Source organism: Podarcis muralis, chromosome 9 (genome assembly GCF_964188315.1).
Source record: "Podarcis muralis chromosome 9, rPodMur119.hap1.1, whole genome shotgun sequence".
In the NCBI taxonomy this organism is placed as follows: Eukaryota; Metazoa; Chordata; class Lepidosauria; order Squamata; family Lacertidae; genus Podarcis; species Podarcis muralis.
This window is the reverse complement of record NC_135663.1, coordinates 21,183,275-21,201,627: the sequence shown is the minus strand read 5'-3', so window position 1 is coordinate 21,201,627 and position 18,353 is coordinate 21,183,275. Positions and strand designations below refer to the sequence as shown.

The 18,353-nt window shown below is 45.8% G+C and overlaps 1 protein-coding gene across 2 annotated transcripts in view; it reads right to left on the bottom strand.

The window, feature by feature from the left end:
• Positions 1–7,484, bottom strand: part of DAPP1 (dual adaptor of phosphotyrosine and 3-phosphoinositides 1) — a 32,129-nt gene extending 24,645 nt beyond the window's left edge. The window contains exon 1 of one of the 2 annotated variants that reach the window (XM_028743382.2): positions 7,175–7,484. In XM_028743382.2, coding sequence (XP_028599215.1) covers positions 7,175–7,275 — 101 coding nt within the window. In that variant the 5' untranslated portion in view covers positions 7,276–7,484. Of the gene's footprint in view, positions 1–7,055 lie in introns of both variants that reach the window. The other variant, XM_077933873.1, reaches the window with a different exon arrangement.
• Positions 7,485–18,353: the final 10,869 nt, after the last annotated feature.

The following is an 18,353-nucleotide window of genomic DNA, read 5'->3' as shown; positions in this document are numbered from 1 at the left end:
TGACTTATGAGCCATAAGAGTCTTCTATCAATGCCCTGTTTCGCAAGTTTCTCCCAAAGAATATTTCTAGGAACGCTGTCAAAGGCTGCCTTTAGATCTCATGACACAATTATTAAGGTTAATGGGCTAAATAAGGCCACAACTTTATTGGTTACAGGTGATGAGCGATATTGGCTTAGGCATTGGACCTAACCGACTATATCCAGCTTCAGCCCATCCACTAGGTGTCCGGGAAGGGTTAACCACCAGTGGGGGGAGTCCTGCTGATGCACATCAACTAGGAACTCCCCAGAGTCACTGTTCAGGGGCGTGCCTTAGGCCCTCACCTCCATAGGCTTCAGACAGGCTTCGGAATTGGCCGGCCAGGGAGTGACGCAGCCGGGGATTCCCCCAATTGTGCGTGTTGGGGCCGTGATGCCTGCAACCCCACCTCCTCTGTAGGGCGGAAGTGGCTAAATCCACATCACTGAAATTGCGTGAACCCACGGTGTGTGGGTTCAAGCCTTAGATCCCTTCTGAAGTGTAGACATCTTCCCTGCAAATGGCAGATATTGTGAAGCTTCTAGATTGTTGACTAGGCAAGAGGAGAAGGCCTCACCAAAGAGTACTTTCTGCATACCAGAGTTTAGCCCCCAAAATCAGGGACCCTGAGCTGGAAAACACACTTCCAGATCTAGATTTGCCTATAGCCTTCCCCTGATATTCTGTGGAATTTAATTGTATTTAGAGGAGACATGTGCATGATAGATTTTGCAACCATCATAGTTTGAGCAGCCAGATTTCTGTGGTTCATTCAAAAAAAGTTAGCTTAGGTGGCGCTGTGATCTAAACCACTGAGCCTCTTGGGCTTACCGATTGGAAGGTCGGCAGTTCAAATCCCCACAACAGAGTGAGCTCTGTCCCAACTCCTGCCAACCTAGCAGTTCGAAAGCATACCAGTGGATAAATAGGTACTGCTGTGGTGGGAAAGTAAACGGTGTTTCTGTGCGCTCTGGCTTCAGTCACAGTGTTCCGTTGTGCCAGAAGTGGTTTAATCATGCTGGCCACATGACCCAGAAATCTGCCTATGGATAAAAACCAGCTCCCTCAGCCTGAAAGCGAGATGAGCGCCCCAACCCCATAGTCGCCTTTGACTGGACTTAATCATCCATGGGTCCTTTACCTTTACCTAGGTGATAAATATATGGTGTTGAGTTGAACCATTTCTTATGGTTCAGTTCAGTGGTTCCCAAACTTCCCCCTGCCATGGGCTAATGGAAAATAATGGTGGCCAACTTGGTGCTTTTTTCCTGCTTGTTGCAGCAATTGCAATTTCATGAGATTCAGATTGTAATGCATCACAATACAACATAAAAGTTAGAAGCAATTAAAATGCAATTAAAAAATCGACATGACTATTCAATGCAATTGATGTGCTGTCTCCCATCTTCAACCACAAATCCACAGACATGCCACGGACCACCTGAATTAAGTTCACTGATGGTCCATGGAGCACAGTTTGGGGACCCCTGATCTAGTTGGATGGTGCAATGACAAGAGAAGTAATTGATTGAGGGTAGGGATATCACCAGACTCTATCAAGTCTCTTCATTACATATGATACCAGAGACAAACACTGATCTTAGAGAACCCTCCACATTGACAGTATTTGAGAGTCAGTCAGAGAGCAAAGCCTCATGTACAAGACTTGGCATATAACTATAGACGATACAATGGAAAGAGAAAGCAGCAGTGCCACTAATTACATGGAAGTAACATGGCACACTTTTAAAATTATTGCTTGTCTCTGAACATATTGCTAAGTCCATCTATGACTCATTCGCAGTGTTTACATGTGCTGTTGAAACTGACTTGTGAAATAACGTGTTTGTGGTTGTTCCCTAGAACTTCTCTGGGTTGCATGAGTTGCCTCTGAATATTGGCCAACATCTCTTCACACATACCTCTCAGGTCTCATCAAACACAACGTGCCTTAAGCCAATTCAGTTTCATCTCCTTTTCTAGCCTACTTTGGTCATTATCTGCCTTGCAGAGCAATGCTATATACCTCTTCTGGTTCAGAAATCCCACTCTGGCAACCATAAAATCAGAGTATTTTTAGATATATTTTACTCATGACCTTTCCTGGCAACGTATGCATGTGTATATAAACACACACACACACACACACGATTTCCAGTCAAATGTGCCCATTTTCACCCCTGCATGCTAGTCTCACATTGTGCATTACTGTTAAGGTGACCATGTATTCTACATTACAGAGGAAAATACCTCATTTGAAGGTGTCCTCTCTTTGAAGGGCTGCCTAACCAACGTGTGGTTTAAAGATATAAGACCCTAAGAAGAGAGGACAGCAGGGGTCTTGAAGTATATTTTATGATGTAAATTGCAGTCAAAAGTGTTCTATACATACATCAGTTAATGAATGATGGGGTGGCAAGGCTAGCATGTGAGCGCTTGTCTGGTATGATTCTAGTTGTTGATTTAGTGGACAATATTTTTAAAAGCCAGAATCTTAATCTGTGATGGATGGTCAATTCAACAGACAAAATTAACAAAATATAACCATAGATGGAATATTAAGCCCCAAATGGCTATCTTCTAGAATCATAGAATCATAGAGTTGGAAGAGACCACAAGGGCCATCGAGTCCAACACCCTGCCAAGCAGGAAACACCATCAGAGCACTCCTGACATATGGTTGTCAAGCCTCTGCTTAAAGACCTCCAAAGACGGAGACTCCACCACACTCCTTGGCAGCAAATTCCACTGTCAAACAGCTCTTACTGTTTCAATTTTCTACTTCACAGGAAAATTGCTGAGACCAGGAAGATGATTGTCAGCAAAGTTTCATAGAATTGTAGGGTTGGAAGGGACCACGAGGGCCATCTAGTCCAATCTCCTGCAATGCAGAAATCTTGTACCCAACTTGGAGCGCAATATGTTTAGTGTTTCCTCATTTGGTCAGTTCTGCCATTTCTACCCACTGACCAAAAAGAAACAGAAGTCGGCATAGATGGGAAGTTCAGTCCAAAAGCAGCTGTAGAGATCAACCCTCAGTTAAAGCATTATCGGGAGATACTTGCTGCTCTACAGAAAAGTCACTGAGGCCAAGATGATGTCACTGCAGTTTCTAAGAAGATTTTAAAGATTTCCTCATTTTAGAAACAACAGAATAGCCACTTTCAATTCAGCTTAGCAAACTAATGAACATTTGTGTCCAAAAGCAATTGTGCCATGCACCCGTGGATATAAAAGAAGTCTAAACAGTGAGGCCAGAAGTCCAAAAAAAATACAGCCTGGGACATTTCTATGCAAAGCTAAGCACAGTAACTGCTTACAGCAGCAATAATTGGTGATAACGCAATCCACCTAGAAAAAAGCCCTGGTCTTGATTGAGCCCTAATCTTTATCCTGAGATTCCTTACATTGAATGCATGAAATCCTCTTAACAGCTTGTGAGCTGTTTAAAGATACTTTTTTCTATGAACCATTTAAGTTAACACTCTGAAGATGGTACGCATACCACCAGAGGTGAACACTCTCACAAAGAATTCTGTGTGAAGACACCTTCAAGACTGATGGATTTATTGTTGTGTAAATGTCTGTGGATTAGAGCCCAAGTCCCTTTAGTCATTAAGGTGTCCTAAGACTTCTGTTTCTATTGCCTTTTATGAGAAATTTCTGTTTTCCAAATTACTTACAAGTGCTCCAAGACAACTACGACCGGTGGCTTTACACAAGCAAATACCTGTGATGTTTAATTACATTACCATTATTTGCTTGTGTACATGACATCTCCTTAAAAGCTTTCCCCACACAAACATGTTCAATCCTTCTTTGAAGGCTGGAATAAATATATGAGAAATAAAAGCATAAATAAAATGCTCTCTTAGCTCATACAAAAGACACAAGTGCCCAGACTCATAAATGCCTAATTATATAGTAACTCCCTCTTCATTCCTAAGATCACTTAAATACAGCCTTTATTTCGCTCTGGCTTTTACAACTCCACATTCCCATAGTATCTCCTTGTTAACTTTGTTCCTCCAAAAAAAGAGAGAGCAATTTCTTCCCCCTGTGTAATAAAGCCAGTCTGCCATTAGTTGAAGCAGGGTTGCAGTGAGATCATAGAATTGTAGAGTTGGAAGGGACCCTGAGGATCATCTAGTCCAACCCTCTACAATCCAGGAAGATGCAGCTGTCCCATATGGAGATTGAACGTGCAACCTTGGCATTATCAGCACCATGCTCTAACCAGTTCCGCTATTCAGATAAAACATAGTCTGTGGCTTATAAATTCTGGGCGCTTCCAGACTGTTGGTATTAACAGGTGGGATTCAATCACAAACCAACTAGTTCAGGTTGCACAGTCTTAGACGATCTGGAGATCTTGTGCAACAAATCTGCTTCCCCGAAAGCTCAGACCTTTTGCGAGAAGGGATGGGGAAATGCACTAGAAAGCGGGAGATAACACTTGTTTTGACACAACATCAAACCTCACAAATAAATCAGGGTGAATGCTTATTAAATAGCCTAATCTCATTAAGTCGCCTAACCTCCTTGCAAACAGATCAGGATGAATGAGGTCTCCAGGAAGCTCCCTCTGTGTCCTTTTATGTATACTGTACAGTACAACTGAAAATACAGTACAGTGAGAAACCACATTGCGTTTTTCAACATGGAAAACCAACGTCAGACTCTGCCCCCTGCCCTCAAAGAAAACCAAGAGTGTCATGAATAACTGCTGAATCTTAGGAACTTCTGACCCACAGACTTTCATTCCCTTTCTCTTTTCACAAGAAATCACATAATCACATGCTCATTTATGGGGGAGAGAGAGAGAGAGAGAGAGAGAGAGAGAGAGAGAGAGAGAGAGAGAAACCTTAATGTCTGAGACAGTTTAGCATCTCAGTGAGAACTATATTTTAGTTTTACAAGGCACAATGTCTCTCCTGTACATTTTTCCGGCTGGCTACATGGCAAATGTAACTTACTTAAGACTCTGGACATCAGCACAAGGGAAGTAGATCTGATGGTGAAGAACACACATACACACTGCACCTTTAGGGATACTGTTTGTGTGGCTTTAGCTGTTAGTGCTACACTTCTTTAGGGGTTTATTTATCCAGGCAAACACAAGAAGAGCCCAGCTGCTGAATCGGAACAAAGGTCTAGCTAGTCCAGGGGTCAGCAACCTAAGACCCATGGGCCAGAAGCGGCCCGCGGAGGTCGTTTGACCGGCCAATGAGCCACCCCCAAACTGAGCCACCTGCTCGCGTGCTGTGCTAAACTGGTGCGGCGCAGAGACTCACTTCCACAGCGCCGGAAATTGCATCTGTGCATGCACAGACGCCCAAAATCATGGGCAGGTGTGCTCATGCAGGCGCACAGTCTGGCCCACAGAGGGATCTCCGTGGGACCGATCCGGCCTAGGGAAGATAAACCTTGCTGACTCCTGAGCTAGTCCTATGACAAGACCACAATCAGGACAATTATTATCCCTCACTGTTGCCCCTCAGCAATTGGTATGAAGGGTATTTAGAGGCTGCAGAACATTGGGGGGGTGATTTACAGTCACACAGGAATGACTTAATTCAAAATGACAGTCCACGTCTCCCTACCATGGTTTGGAGATCAGGAGTGTGCCACAAATTCCTATACCCTCACACCACATCCTACCCTGCTCTTGTGCTCAGATTTCCCTTTCTCTTCCATAGTTATCTAGAACCATAGTTTAGTGTTCTGTCTCTATCAGGCAAACCATGGTTAAAGCCAATAGCCTCCTATCTATACCTTGAAAATAGAATTTCAGGTGGGTTTGAAAACAATTGCTGTAGGCAGTCCTGGTTAGCTCAAACCATAGTTATCCTAGATGCAAATGTAACATTAACAGTGGTTATGGCCAACCATGGGGATAGACTATAGCTTGATGGTAGACTACATGCTTTGTAAACAGAAGGTTCTAGATTCGATCTTAACATTTCTGGTTAAAATAAATAAATCAGGTAGTCAGCAATATGAAAAACCCTGGAGACCTGCTGACAGAGTACACAATATTTCTGAAAATGGACCAATAGCCGGAAATGGCACAAAGTTGCTCTCTGTGTTCATGGGAGATAAGTATTCACATGGGAGACTGGAGAGCAGAAACCCAAACTATGGACTGGAGATAGGTAACAGTGGTTGTTACTCAGCTGTTGAAGGGGATCCAAAAGTTTTCTCATCAAGTAGCACATCTCTTGTAGAGAAACTGCATTCTCGCAGCATCAAACGAGAATGTTTCGTCATGTTATCTGAAGCATGTGTGCTTAGCTCTGAATACTATATATAATTGGTCTGTAGGCTGAATACACAATTAAACCGGCTGACTGAATATTTTGTCACTGAGGGAAAGCAGTATGGGATTCTAGGAGTCTTATCCTGTTGGATAATGCTGCAATATTGCTGATAACCAGTGACACAGCATTATTTCATTTAAAGAACAATTGAAGGACTTCTTTTGAGGGTGAATGCACAGGAACCTGCACTGCAAAAGATGGTTCTTGAAGGAGTTTCACGTAAATAAGTATCCCTAACTGAACTTTTTCTCTCATCCCTTGCCCTTTCATAGAACTGTAGAGTTGGAAGGGACCTCGGGGACATCTAGTCCAACCCCCTGCAATGCAGGAATCTTTAGCCCAACATGGGGCTCGAACCCATGGCCCCGCAATTAAGAAGGAGGAGGAAGAGTTTGGACTTGATATCCCGCTTTATCACTCCCCTTAAGGAGTCTCAAAGCGGCTAACAATCTCCTTTCCCTTCCTCCCCCACAACAAACACTCTGTGAGGTGAGTGAAGCCGAGAGACTCATGCATTTTTAAATTCAAGGCTCAGAGCTTCAACTCCCAGCACAGAAACACACCTGCCCTGTTTACTTCCAAAAGCGGGGAGGGAAGCAAACAGGAGTGTCAGCTTGCAATACAACTGTTCCTGTCCGCCTAGCCTATTGCACGGCGTTATCATGTGAGCTAGCACTAAAGAAATAAAGCAGACAAGGGCAGCAGGAAAGGTACCTCTGGTGTCATAACATCAGCTTGATAATGTCAGCAGGCTTTCTCAGCCTTCTCAGAGCTTCCCTGGGAATGGAGGGTTCCTCTGTCTGCTTGAATTACGCACAGCTACTTGTTCTCACCCTAGATTCTGAAGCTCCTCTTCTACATCACTGTGCCCCAAGTTGCGGCGCTGATCCTGCTGGTAGCTCATCCTCCTTTCTTCCATCTCGGCTATGCCCATCCGTAGCACCTGTTGCGGCTCCTCTTCAGGGTACCACTGGCCAGAGGAAGAAAGAGGTGGGAGGCAGGAAACAAATGGGCATCCTTTTGCTTCGGCTTCTGCCTCCCTTCTGTGGACAACAGGAACTCTCTACAACGCAAGCAAGCATGCAAGCAAGAGGTTTCTGCTGCTGCTTCTGCTGCTGCTTGGAGTGAATGAGGAAGTGAAAAATGAGTCCCTCCCTGCTTACACCAAAGTGCCCTCCCTTGCCTCTCCAGTTCAGGCGGAGAATGCCGCCCGGGCTGTTCCGCCTCTCCTGCTGTCATCACTCACTACAATGCTGGGAATGTGTATATACGGAACTAGCATTGCCTGAGCAAGTATTTGTCTCCAAGATTGTGCGTGTGCACATGCATGTGTGAAAGAGAACATTTGCCGCTTTGCATAGCCATTTGTGCCTCCCTGCATGTATGATTTTGCTAATAATAATAATAATAATAATAATAATAATAATAATAATAATTTATTTATAGCCCGCCCATCTGGATGGGTTTCCCCAGTCACTCTGGGTGGTTTCCAACAAAACACTAAAATACAATAACCTATTAAACATTAAAAAGCTTCCCTAAACAGGGCTGCCTTCAGATGTCTTCTATTGAAGAGTCCTGGAAGGTAAAATGTCAGCCTGGATTTTGTTTGTTTGTTTGACATCATAATATGTGCACACAGTGAAGTAATTGCCTGATGGTGTCAACATACACCCTGTCTCACTCAGCGCTCTACTCAGACCATATTCCGATGTTCCCAGGGTTCTGCAACTTGGATGTCACCCTGGGAGCAAAGCAGCTTGAAGCTTTCTTAAGGGTTTCTTTTGCACTATTGTGGAGAACTGTCTGGAGCCAGGTTGGCCAATGAGATGCCCTCCCGTGCCCTGAACCCCTGACCTGCCTGGCAGCAAGTCACCATGCCAAAGTTCAAAGTCCGAGGACAAATCCACACAAGTCCAAAAGTCAGGAAATGCAGTTCAGGGTCAATCCAAATAGCCAAATCTGAAGTCTAGCAGTCAGGATACAGTCCAGAGTCAAACCCAAAGCACAGTCCCATAGAGGTCCAGGAGCACCCAAGCCAAAGTTCATCAACATCAGCAGTTGAGCAGACCCAGCACCTGAGCTCTGCTTCCCTTTTGTACTTTGCATGTTGACTGCAGCACCTGGGCTTGATGAGGCATGTGGCCCTCACCTGCTGCAAGCCTACTCCAGTTGAGGAATCAAACCCCTCTCCCAGAGTTAGCGAGTCCCACCTGGCCAACTAAGGAGCTGGGTTGTGGGCCCCTGCCTGCCTCAGCCTCCTAGAGTGCCCTTGCCACTGCTCTCTACACCTCAGTGCCCACCATGTTCATGGAGACAGGGGCCCCTCCAATGATGGGTCCTTCTGCTGCTCTGGTTCCTGTGCATTGCCCCCATCCCCTCACCATACTCTGTCACCATGTATTTCTTTCTCCATCCCCTGCTTGCCCCAGTGTATCCTAGTTCTGGTGACATCTCTTGCTGGGTCATCTCTCTTCATCCTTCCCATCACCCTGCCAGTTCATGACATCTGGATGTTGAGCTGCAGCTTCCATCATCCCTGATCATTGGCCATGTTTGATGGAGCTGATGGAAATTATAGTCCAATAACATCTGGAGGACACAACTTTGGCTATCTCTAGCCTAGAGCGCTAGGCTTGGATCAGGGAAAACCAAGATTTAAATCTATGCACAGCCTTAAAGACCATGTGGATAGCCTCAGACAAGCCATAATCTTCCCACCTAGTCTACCTTGCAGGGTTGTTTTGAGGATAAAAAGAGACGAGCTTAAGAGTGCCAGGATGAAACCATGGAAGAACAATGGGATGAAAATGCAGTAATTCAAGGAAATTGACTTTTTTGTGAGGCTCTTTTTTGGTGAGACCAAAATAGCCAGTAGGGATGCTTCTAGACTGAGAAAATTTGGGGTGTGCCAGGCATGCTGATTCAGCAACCAGGCACACCACATGAGGATCAAACAGCTCAAACAACAAACTAAAGTGGCACAGCAGGTAAGAACGACTCTAGTAAATGAAAGTGGCACATTCCTCCCTGCCAACTTGGAATTTGTGTTCCCTGAGGTAGCTTCATCTTTCACTTCTAAATTAGCACTTTAACTTTCTTAAAAGGAATGAGGAACAAGCCATAAAGTTTCTGTCTGCCAAGATGAGGCCTCATTAGCTTACAGTCTCCTATTAGAGAGGCTGGCCTAGATTGGCGCTGTTTAAACCAGTTGATGCCACAATGTTAGGTAAACACGCACTGTCTCTTAGACTGCTGCCCACACTTCATCTTGGCTTTCTGCTTTGGCTTTCTCTTCTGCTTTTGAGCTCAGTTTTTATCCTCTTGTGACCTATAGCTCTGGTGGGCACCACTCTTGTTACTGATTTCCTTACAGCAGAGGTTCTCAAACTGGGCCACACTTTCAGAATAAAAATTTCCAATTTGTGCTTGGATCTCTCCTGCAAAATACTGATGGTCTGGAGTAGACACACACAAACACCTGTCTTAAACAGAGTCAGACCTAACCCACCACCAAGTCACAAGCAGCCTGCAGTTTAAAACAACCCAATTCCATCACGCATTTCTAGACTTTTCAGGGTGTTTGTATGGGTTTTGTTTGTTTGTTTCTGTTTATTTTATGTGATTTAATTCTGCTTGTGATGTCAGATTGCTGCCTGCAAATGTCCTGTGATAGACAAACCAACAAACAGAGCACGAAAGTGAACTCATAAAAGATGATGTATTTTGAAGTCTGCCAGCGTTATCCTCTTTTAGGCAGCATGGTAAAGCAGGTCTGATCCACCAGTCAAATTTTGTGTATTGGATGTTCCAATCTCCAAGTGGTAAGAAATTTCAGGGGCACCAACAAATACCTCTGGTTTGGAATGAAGGTCCTTGGAATGCAGGTCTCCGGAGATGGTGGTGTCATCGTGATTTATGATTTTATTTACACATAAATGCATGCTGAACATAAGATGAAACTACTCACAGCATTAACACACTGACAGCGCTTGTTCCCCATTAGGTTTCCAGGGGATCTCCAAAGCCATAGTTTTGGATTCAGTACAGAGAGCAAGTCCAGATTAGTAGCTCTTCCTAGCCCAGTGGTGTAGCAAGGTAAGGTGGTACCCAGTGTGGAAAATTTCTTGTCACCCTCCTCCACATTGAAATTATTAAAAGAAGAGAACATAAGATACTTACAGTTGTGTTATTTTCTGGTTTATTTACTTAACATGGTGAGCATAAGCACTTAAACCCTTTTTTTCATGATGGGAATTCCTTATGAATGAATTTTTTTACTTCATTTCGCTATTTTGCAGCTTTGGCTTAACATACAAATACAAACAAATAGCATATATCATAACATTTACGTCACTTACCAAGCTCAATATCATAGAGAAGAGGATGATCACAATGAATCAATGAACTAAAAAATGTAACAAAAATAAACTTAGCACGGCACTTATAAGCTTCAGTAATAATGCACAACTAACTCAACAGAATGACATGGGGTGACTGACAGGCACGGCAGCGGATAGAATTGGTTGCGGGTTGAGTGATGATGAATCACTGGTTGTTTACGTCTGGCTCGAGTATAAATTGCAGAGACAGACTTCAGCGAATTGGCGGACAGAAACACCCCCTCCCTTTTCTTATCCATACGCTCTCCACTACACAGCGTCGAGTTCAGCCGTGTTTTGTTGCGTTTGTTGACTGAACTAAAAAGTTTCAATACGTATTATGTTGACTTGTTGAGGTTAATTAATTGTTGATGAAGTTATTAAACTTGTTTTAAATAATATTATTTTTTCCAAAAAAAGTGTCGTGAGCCCCCCCCCAAAAAAAAATTTGTTGTAAAAACACATGTTTTGCCATTTTGTCACCAGAGCCGTAGCTAGGTGATCTTGCGCCCCTGGCAGAACTGTCCAGATTGCACCCCCTAGTCAAGGCCACCCCACCCACCCCGCTCTGGAAGTCCTCCTGGCAGCACCAGCCCTTCCTTCCTTCCTTCCTTCCTTCCTTCCTTCCTTCCTTCCTTCCTTCCTTCCTTCCTTCCTTCTCTCTCCTTCCTCACAGAACTACCCCCCTTTCCTCTCTCAGCAACACCAACACGAAAACATGTGCGTGAGGAAAAGTCTCTCACCCCAAAAAAACTTTGTCAGGGGAAGAAAGAGAAGGGAAGCGGGGTAAGAGAGAAGGGGGGGGGATAAAGGTTTGCTGAGGGGTCAAGAGGCGAGGAATTTGAGTCTGGTCCTTCCACTGGTTGGGGAGAAGGATGGGGGAGGCTGTCCCCCATCTGAGAATAGAATCATAGAATCATAGAATCATAGAATCATAGAATCATAGAGTTGGAAGAGACCACAAGGGCCATCGAGTCCAACCCCCTGCCAAGCAGGAAACACCATCAGAGCACTCCTGACATATGGTTGTCAAGCCTCTGCTTAAAGACCTCCAAAGAAGGAGACTCCACCACACTCCTTGGCAGCAAATTCCACTGTCGAACAGCTCTTACTGTCAGGAAGTTCTTCCTAATGTTTAGGTGGAATCTTCTTTCTTGTAGTTTGGATCCATTGCTCCGTGTCCGCTTCTCTGGAGCAGCAGAAAACAGCCTTTCTCCCTCCTCTATGTGACATCCTTTTATATATTTGAACATGGCTATCATATCACCCCTTAACCTCCTCTTCTCCAGGCTAAACATGCCCAGCTCCCTTAGCCGTTCCTCATAAGGCATCATTTCCAGGCCTTTGACCATTTTGGTTGCCCTCCTCTGGACACGTTCCAGTTTGTCAGTGTCCTTCTTGAACTGTGGTGCCCAGAACTGGACACAGTACTCCAGGTGAGGTCTGACCAGAGCAGAATACAGTGGCACTATTACTTCCCTTGATCTAGATGCTATACTCCTATTGATGAGGCCCAGAATTGCATTAGCTTTTTTAGCTGCCGCGTCACACTGTTGGCTCATGTCAAGTTTGTGGTCAACCAAGACTCCTAGATCCTTTTCACATGTACTGCTCTCAAGCCAGGTGTCACCCATCTTGTATTTGTGCCTCTCATTTTTTTTGCCCAAGTGCAATACTTTACATTTCTCCCTGTTAAAATTCATCTTGTTTGTTTTGGCCCAGTTCTCTAATCTGTCAAGGTCGTTTTGAAGTGTGATCCTGTCCTCTGGGGTGTTAGCCACCCCTCCCAGTTTGGTGTCATCTGCAAATTTGATCAGGATGCCCTTGAGTCCATCATCCAAGTCGTTGATAAAGATGTTGAATAAGACCGGGCCCAAGACAGAACCCTGTGGCACCCCACTAGTCACTCTTCTCCAGGATGAAGAGGAACCATTGATGAGCACCCTTTGGGTTCGGTCAGTCAGCCAGTTACAAATCCACTGAGTGGTAGCATAGTCAAGACCGCATTTTACCAGCTTCTTTACAAGAATATCATGGGGCACCTTGTCAAATGCCTTGCTGAAATCAAGGTAGACTACATCCACTGCGTTCCCTTCATCTACCAGGCTTGTAATTCTGTCAAAAAACGAGATCAGGTTAGTCTGACATGATGAGAACACGATGGCTCTTCCCTCCTCCTCCTTCACAGTCCCTTCCTGCTGCTACTGTACCTCAGAGCAACTTGTTATTGGTCCTGGGGAAGTCAGAGAGGTGGTGGGGAGAGGAAACGGGACACTTTTCTTCCCTCCCCCCCCCTTTCCTTGGGCAAAGCCAGGAGACCCAACAACACCCAAACTGAGACCAGGGAAACTTTTACTCTTAGGAGAGTGAAGAAGCGACATGCACCTGGCGAATGGAACAGGCACATGCTCTCCTGCCGCCACGCTGCTCCTGCTCCTGCCTCAGCTTCTTGGCTTCCTTATCAGCTCAAGGCATCCAGACGCCGCTGGAGAGAAAGACAGAGGGAGATGGAAATGGAGGAGCCTGCCGCCACAGTGAAAAGCGAGAGCGCTCTACGAACAGGAGAGCAAACTTGGGCCGCTCATGATGGCGCCTCTGGCGGGGACCTTCCTCACCACCCCCTAGCTATGGCCACGTTTGTCACTCCCCTCAGTGATGACACCCGTGGCAGCCCACACCCACCACACCCCCTTCCTACGCCATTGTCCCAGCCTAGTCCAAGACTAGGCTGGCCCCAGGTCTATTGTTCTCCTGACATCATCCCCAGCTGGAAGAGAAGGGGAAAGCCTGCCTTGCCCCTCAGCCGACCTTCTGGAGGCTTCTTCATCTCATAGTTTCTGCGGCAACCAGTCATCTGTACTCTTTAGTCATGCAAAGAGATACTTAACAGACTTGGACCGACGTAACAAAAAGACTGGACTGATTTGACCATTCCAGCAATCTTTTTTTCCTCTACCTTGCATATATAAAACTACAGGCTTGGAGGGCACCCCAAAAATGACATCCAGACTAACCCTCGCCCAGTTCTGTAACTATATAATTTGTGATTTTTTAAATTTTCATTTCTAAAAGAAATGGAAACAAATAATATGCAGTAATAATATGAAGTAACTCAGTTTAGGAGGCATTTCCCACTACAGAGGTGAAATCTTTGAACTGGACAGAGAAATCAGAACTGACAGCATTCTGATAAGCCACAAAAAGTTCATGCCACAACAAATTTGCTAGTCGTTAATGCCCTGCAGAACTCTTTTTGCTGGAGCAGACTAATACAGGTACCCGTCTGTACATTTGCTAAGTACTTCCGATCGAGGGTGAAATTTCACTGGGCTAGCTTGAGGCCTGATCATTTAAGTACATCGTGCTTCAAATACCAACCAAAATTCAATCTGTACTGACACACGGCTTTCTAGCAGCAGGAGATTTGTTGGCCTCCATCCCAAAGGCACAGTTTATCTGAGAGGTTATTCCTTGGAAAGAGAAAAGTGAGGGTGCCAGATGCATCCATCATAACAACCAGTGCCACTAGAAAGCAACAAACATATTTACAGGGCACAAGCATGGAGTGAGAAGGTCTCTATCTACCCCAACCACCTGCTCAAAGCAGGCTCACCAATGGAGGGTGCAACATCTACTGATGACCCTTCATGATGACTGGCAGAGGTTGATCAGTAAAGAGACTTGGGTCACATCCAGACCACACCATACATTTAAGGCACGTGGCTTTCCCCCAAAGAATACCAAGCACTGTAGTTTGCTAAGGATGCTAACTAAGAGTTCTGTGGAGAGTAAACTACAACTCCCAGGATTCTCTTAGAAGGCCCTCGGAGGTGGACCTCAGTGTCCGGGCTTATCATTGGGGGAGGAGATGCTCCTCCAAATCTCCACCTTTCGGATCGGTGGAGTGAGGAAACAGGCTCACCTCAGAAAGTTGCTTGGTCCATGATATCCTTTCAGAGTCTAGAAAAGGGATGGGTAACCCATAGTCCTCCAGATGTTGTTGGATTCCAATTCCCATCAGCCCCAGCCAGGAACCATAAAATCATAGAATTCTAGAGAGGGAAGGAACCTTCAGGGTCATCTAGTCCAACCCCCTGCAATGCAAGAATCCAACTAAAGCATCCATTACAGATGGCCATCCAACTTCTGCTTAAAACATCCAGTGAAGGAGAGTTCACCACCTTCTGTGGGAGTCCATTCCACTGTTTAACAGCTCTTACTGTCAGAAAGTTCTTCCTGATGTTTAGTCAGAATCTCATATCTGGTAACTTGAATCCACTGATACTGGTCCTACGCTCTGGAGCAGGAGAAAACAAGCTTGCTCCATCTTCCACGTGGCAGCCCTTTAGATATTTGAAGATGGCTATCATATCTCCTTCCAGCCTCCTCTCTCCCAAGCTAAACATACCCATTCCTCATTAGGCTTGGTTTCCAGACCTCCTCTGCACACATTCCAGTTGTCATTAAAGGTAAAGGTAAAGGGACCCCTGAACATTAGGTCCAGTCATGACCGACTCTGGGGTTGCGGCGCTCATCTTGCTTTATTGGCCAAGGGAGCCGGCGTACAGCTTCCAGGTCATGTGGCCAGCATGACTAAGCCGCTTCTGGCGAACCAGAGCAGCGCACGGAAACACCGTTTACCTTCCTGCTGGAGCAGTACCTATTTATCTACTTGCACTTTGATGTGCATTCGAACTGCTAGGTTGGCAAGAGCAGGGACCGAGCAACGGGAGCTCACCCTGTCGCGGGGATTTGAACCACCGACCTTTTGATCAGCAAGTCCTAGGCTCTGTGGTTTAGACCACAGTGCCACCCACGTCCCTTTTCCAGTTGTCATTACCCAGGGCTATTTTTTCATCCAGAACTCACAGAAAATCAGTTCTGGCACCTCTTAGGTGGGCACCATTGCCGTTGTAAGAGAAAAAGGGAGGCATTCATGGTGAGTTCTGGCACCTTTTTCTAGAAATTTAGCACTGTCGCTATCCTTTCTAAAATGTAGTGCTCAGAACTGGACACAGTATTCCAGGTGTGGTCTGAGCAAGGCAGAATATGATGGTGGGAACTGTAGTCCAGCAACAACAGAAGGGCCACAGTTTTTTCCAGCCGTTCTCTAGAGTGACTCCTCACAACCAGGTATCGTATTGTTTCCATGTTCTGGGAGAGCTACGAGAATGTAAGGACAACCCTACTGGACAAGCCCAAAGGTCTATCGACCCTACCTGTTCTGTTATTATTGCTTCTGGGGTTTAAAATGTTGTTACGTGCAGCCCGAAACATTAGGAACATGAGAAGAACCCTGCCCAATAAGGCCAAAGGCCCATGCAGTCCTCACAGTGGCCAACGAGATGCCTATGGGCAGCCCGCAAGCAGGATGTAAGGACAACACAGACCTCCACACTTGTGATTCTCAGCAAGTGATATTCAAAGGTATGCCATCTTCAACAGTGGGCATAGACTGGGCAGGCTTCCAGTGAGGAACAGTCAGCCTTGGTACTGGGTGTTATTGCTGGCCAGACCTAGCTCTCACAGAGGCCTGCCTCCTGCCAGCTTCTCCCACTGGCCTTAGTCCCAGGAACTTGCGGCTCCTCACTAGCTCCCTTAAGGCCGAATAAGGTGTGGCAGTAAACACATCTTTAGCAATCAAGTTGGGTTTTTAAAAATAACAGCAACAGGTGTGGGGCTGGGTGGGTGTGTCTTTTATGAAGACCATAGAGTGTGGGTGGGTAGGTCCTTCCCCCACCCTTCCCCTGCCATGGTCCTGATGAAAATCCAACACACACACACCCCAACAGTTAGCCTTGAACAGGAAAGCTCTTATTAAAGCCATGGGTGTCTAGCAGCAGTCAGGGCTAATTGCAGCTGTGGGAAGGGAGATTTTCGCTAGAACCACAGCAAGAGAAGAAAGCACGTTTCCTCTGCACCTGCTACAGTACCCATGAAAAGCACCACACACTTACTATTAAGTTTTTTTTTTAAAGAAAAAGGAATTTAAACTGACCCAATAGTTCAAGATGCATTTAGGAAAGCACTGTTTGGCCCTTAGAAGCTACACAGCAGCCAGCATCACAGTTGCAATTTTGCATAGGACAAAAATTGAAGCATGCATTACCCTACCAGCAGCCTGAAATGGAATAATGGCAGGAACTCTGCATATGCTCCCTAGTCTAGTGTCTGCATAAGTAAATTGTTCCTAAAATTCAAACTTAGTTGAGCTCATCGTTATGAGTGGACAGGAAGGTTGTAGAATATTTCTTTTACAAAGCAGTGAAGTACAGGCCCTCAAAGCAATGCTAGAGAACCAACTCGTGAAATTCCTAGCAGAGTGGAATTCCCACCCAGCCTTTGACATTCCACCCTCTTTTGTCTGCTGCTCTCCCATTCTACCTTGTCAGACTAGCAGAGGCAGCCTGCGGAGAAATCAACTCCCTTGCATAGGGCTGTGGTTATGGCTCCACCCTAATGGGGAAATGGAAGTTGCATGAGTAGTTGAGTAAAGAGGACATAGTGTGTTGATTCCGTCTGATCAGAGTCAAGAGGGAAGGAGTTGAGAAACAGGCCATCTCTGTCTCAGGTTGTTTAAATAGTAGCTGCTGCCACACAGTCAGCAGGCCCACTGGCTGGCAAGTCATAAGGGCATAAGAAGAGCCCTGCTGGCACACATCAGGGGCCACCGGTGGCATGTGGCATAATAACACATAATGTGTGGCTTGCTGCAATACCTTTACGGTATGCTGCATGGGTAGCTGTTGTTGTTGCTGCTGCACTTACACACCAGTGCAAAGTCCAGGCAACCCTCCCAATAGTCCCTTTTAAATGCCAGTACACAAGGGACCAACCATTCAGAGTTTAGAGAAGATGTACTGGACTGGCTGGATGCCGAGGAGTGGCTGGAGGCATCAGCTGGGGAACCCCCAGGGGAACTCCAGCAGAAGAAGGCTCAGTGCCAGGGGATTTGTGGTGGGATGATAATGAGTGGTCAGAGGGAGAAGAGGGATCTGGGAACTGGGAGGAGGAAGCGTTGGAAGCTGAAGAGGCAACAGGGTTTAGTGAGCAGGAAGAGTCCGTGGCAGAGAGCAGTGCAGAATCAGATACAGAAGCAGAAGCTGGAGAGAAGTGGGCGCCATGGGGCTGAATAAGCCAGGGAGTTTCCCCCTCCAGCTCCCCTTCCTCCTGGTCTCCCAGAACATACAGAGAAATGAAGATATCAGAGCAACAAGAGGCAAGACGACAAAGTCTTAGGCTGCTGCGGAAGGAACTGGTGAGTGGTGGGAAGGCAGGGATCTTCAGTCCTCGGAACTGCGAGGAAGTGTTGCTGTGACCACGAGGCATGAGCTGTTTTTGTTTCCTTGAATAAAAAGTTAACTTCACTGACATCAGGCGATTTATTGCTTTATTGCCTGACTCTGACTCCTGACAGAAGATGTCTGTGAGCTATCCTATACCTGCAACAGGATGAGATGGTACAATCACGAGATGGTAGGGTAGACTATACTACTTTAGAGCTTCTTTGACTACTCCCCCCAGACCTCCCTAGAAGGGGGAAATCAGGGGCAGCTGTCACCACCATGCCCCGGCCTCCTTTCAGCGGCATTGCTGTGTTTACTAGGAGGGAGAGGGGTGAAGCAGTGGG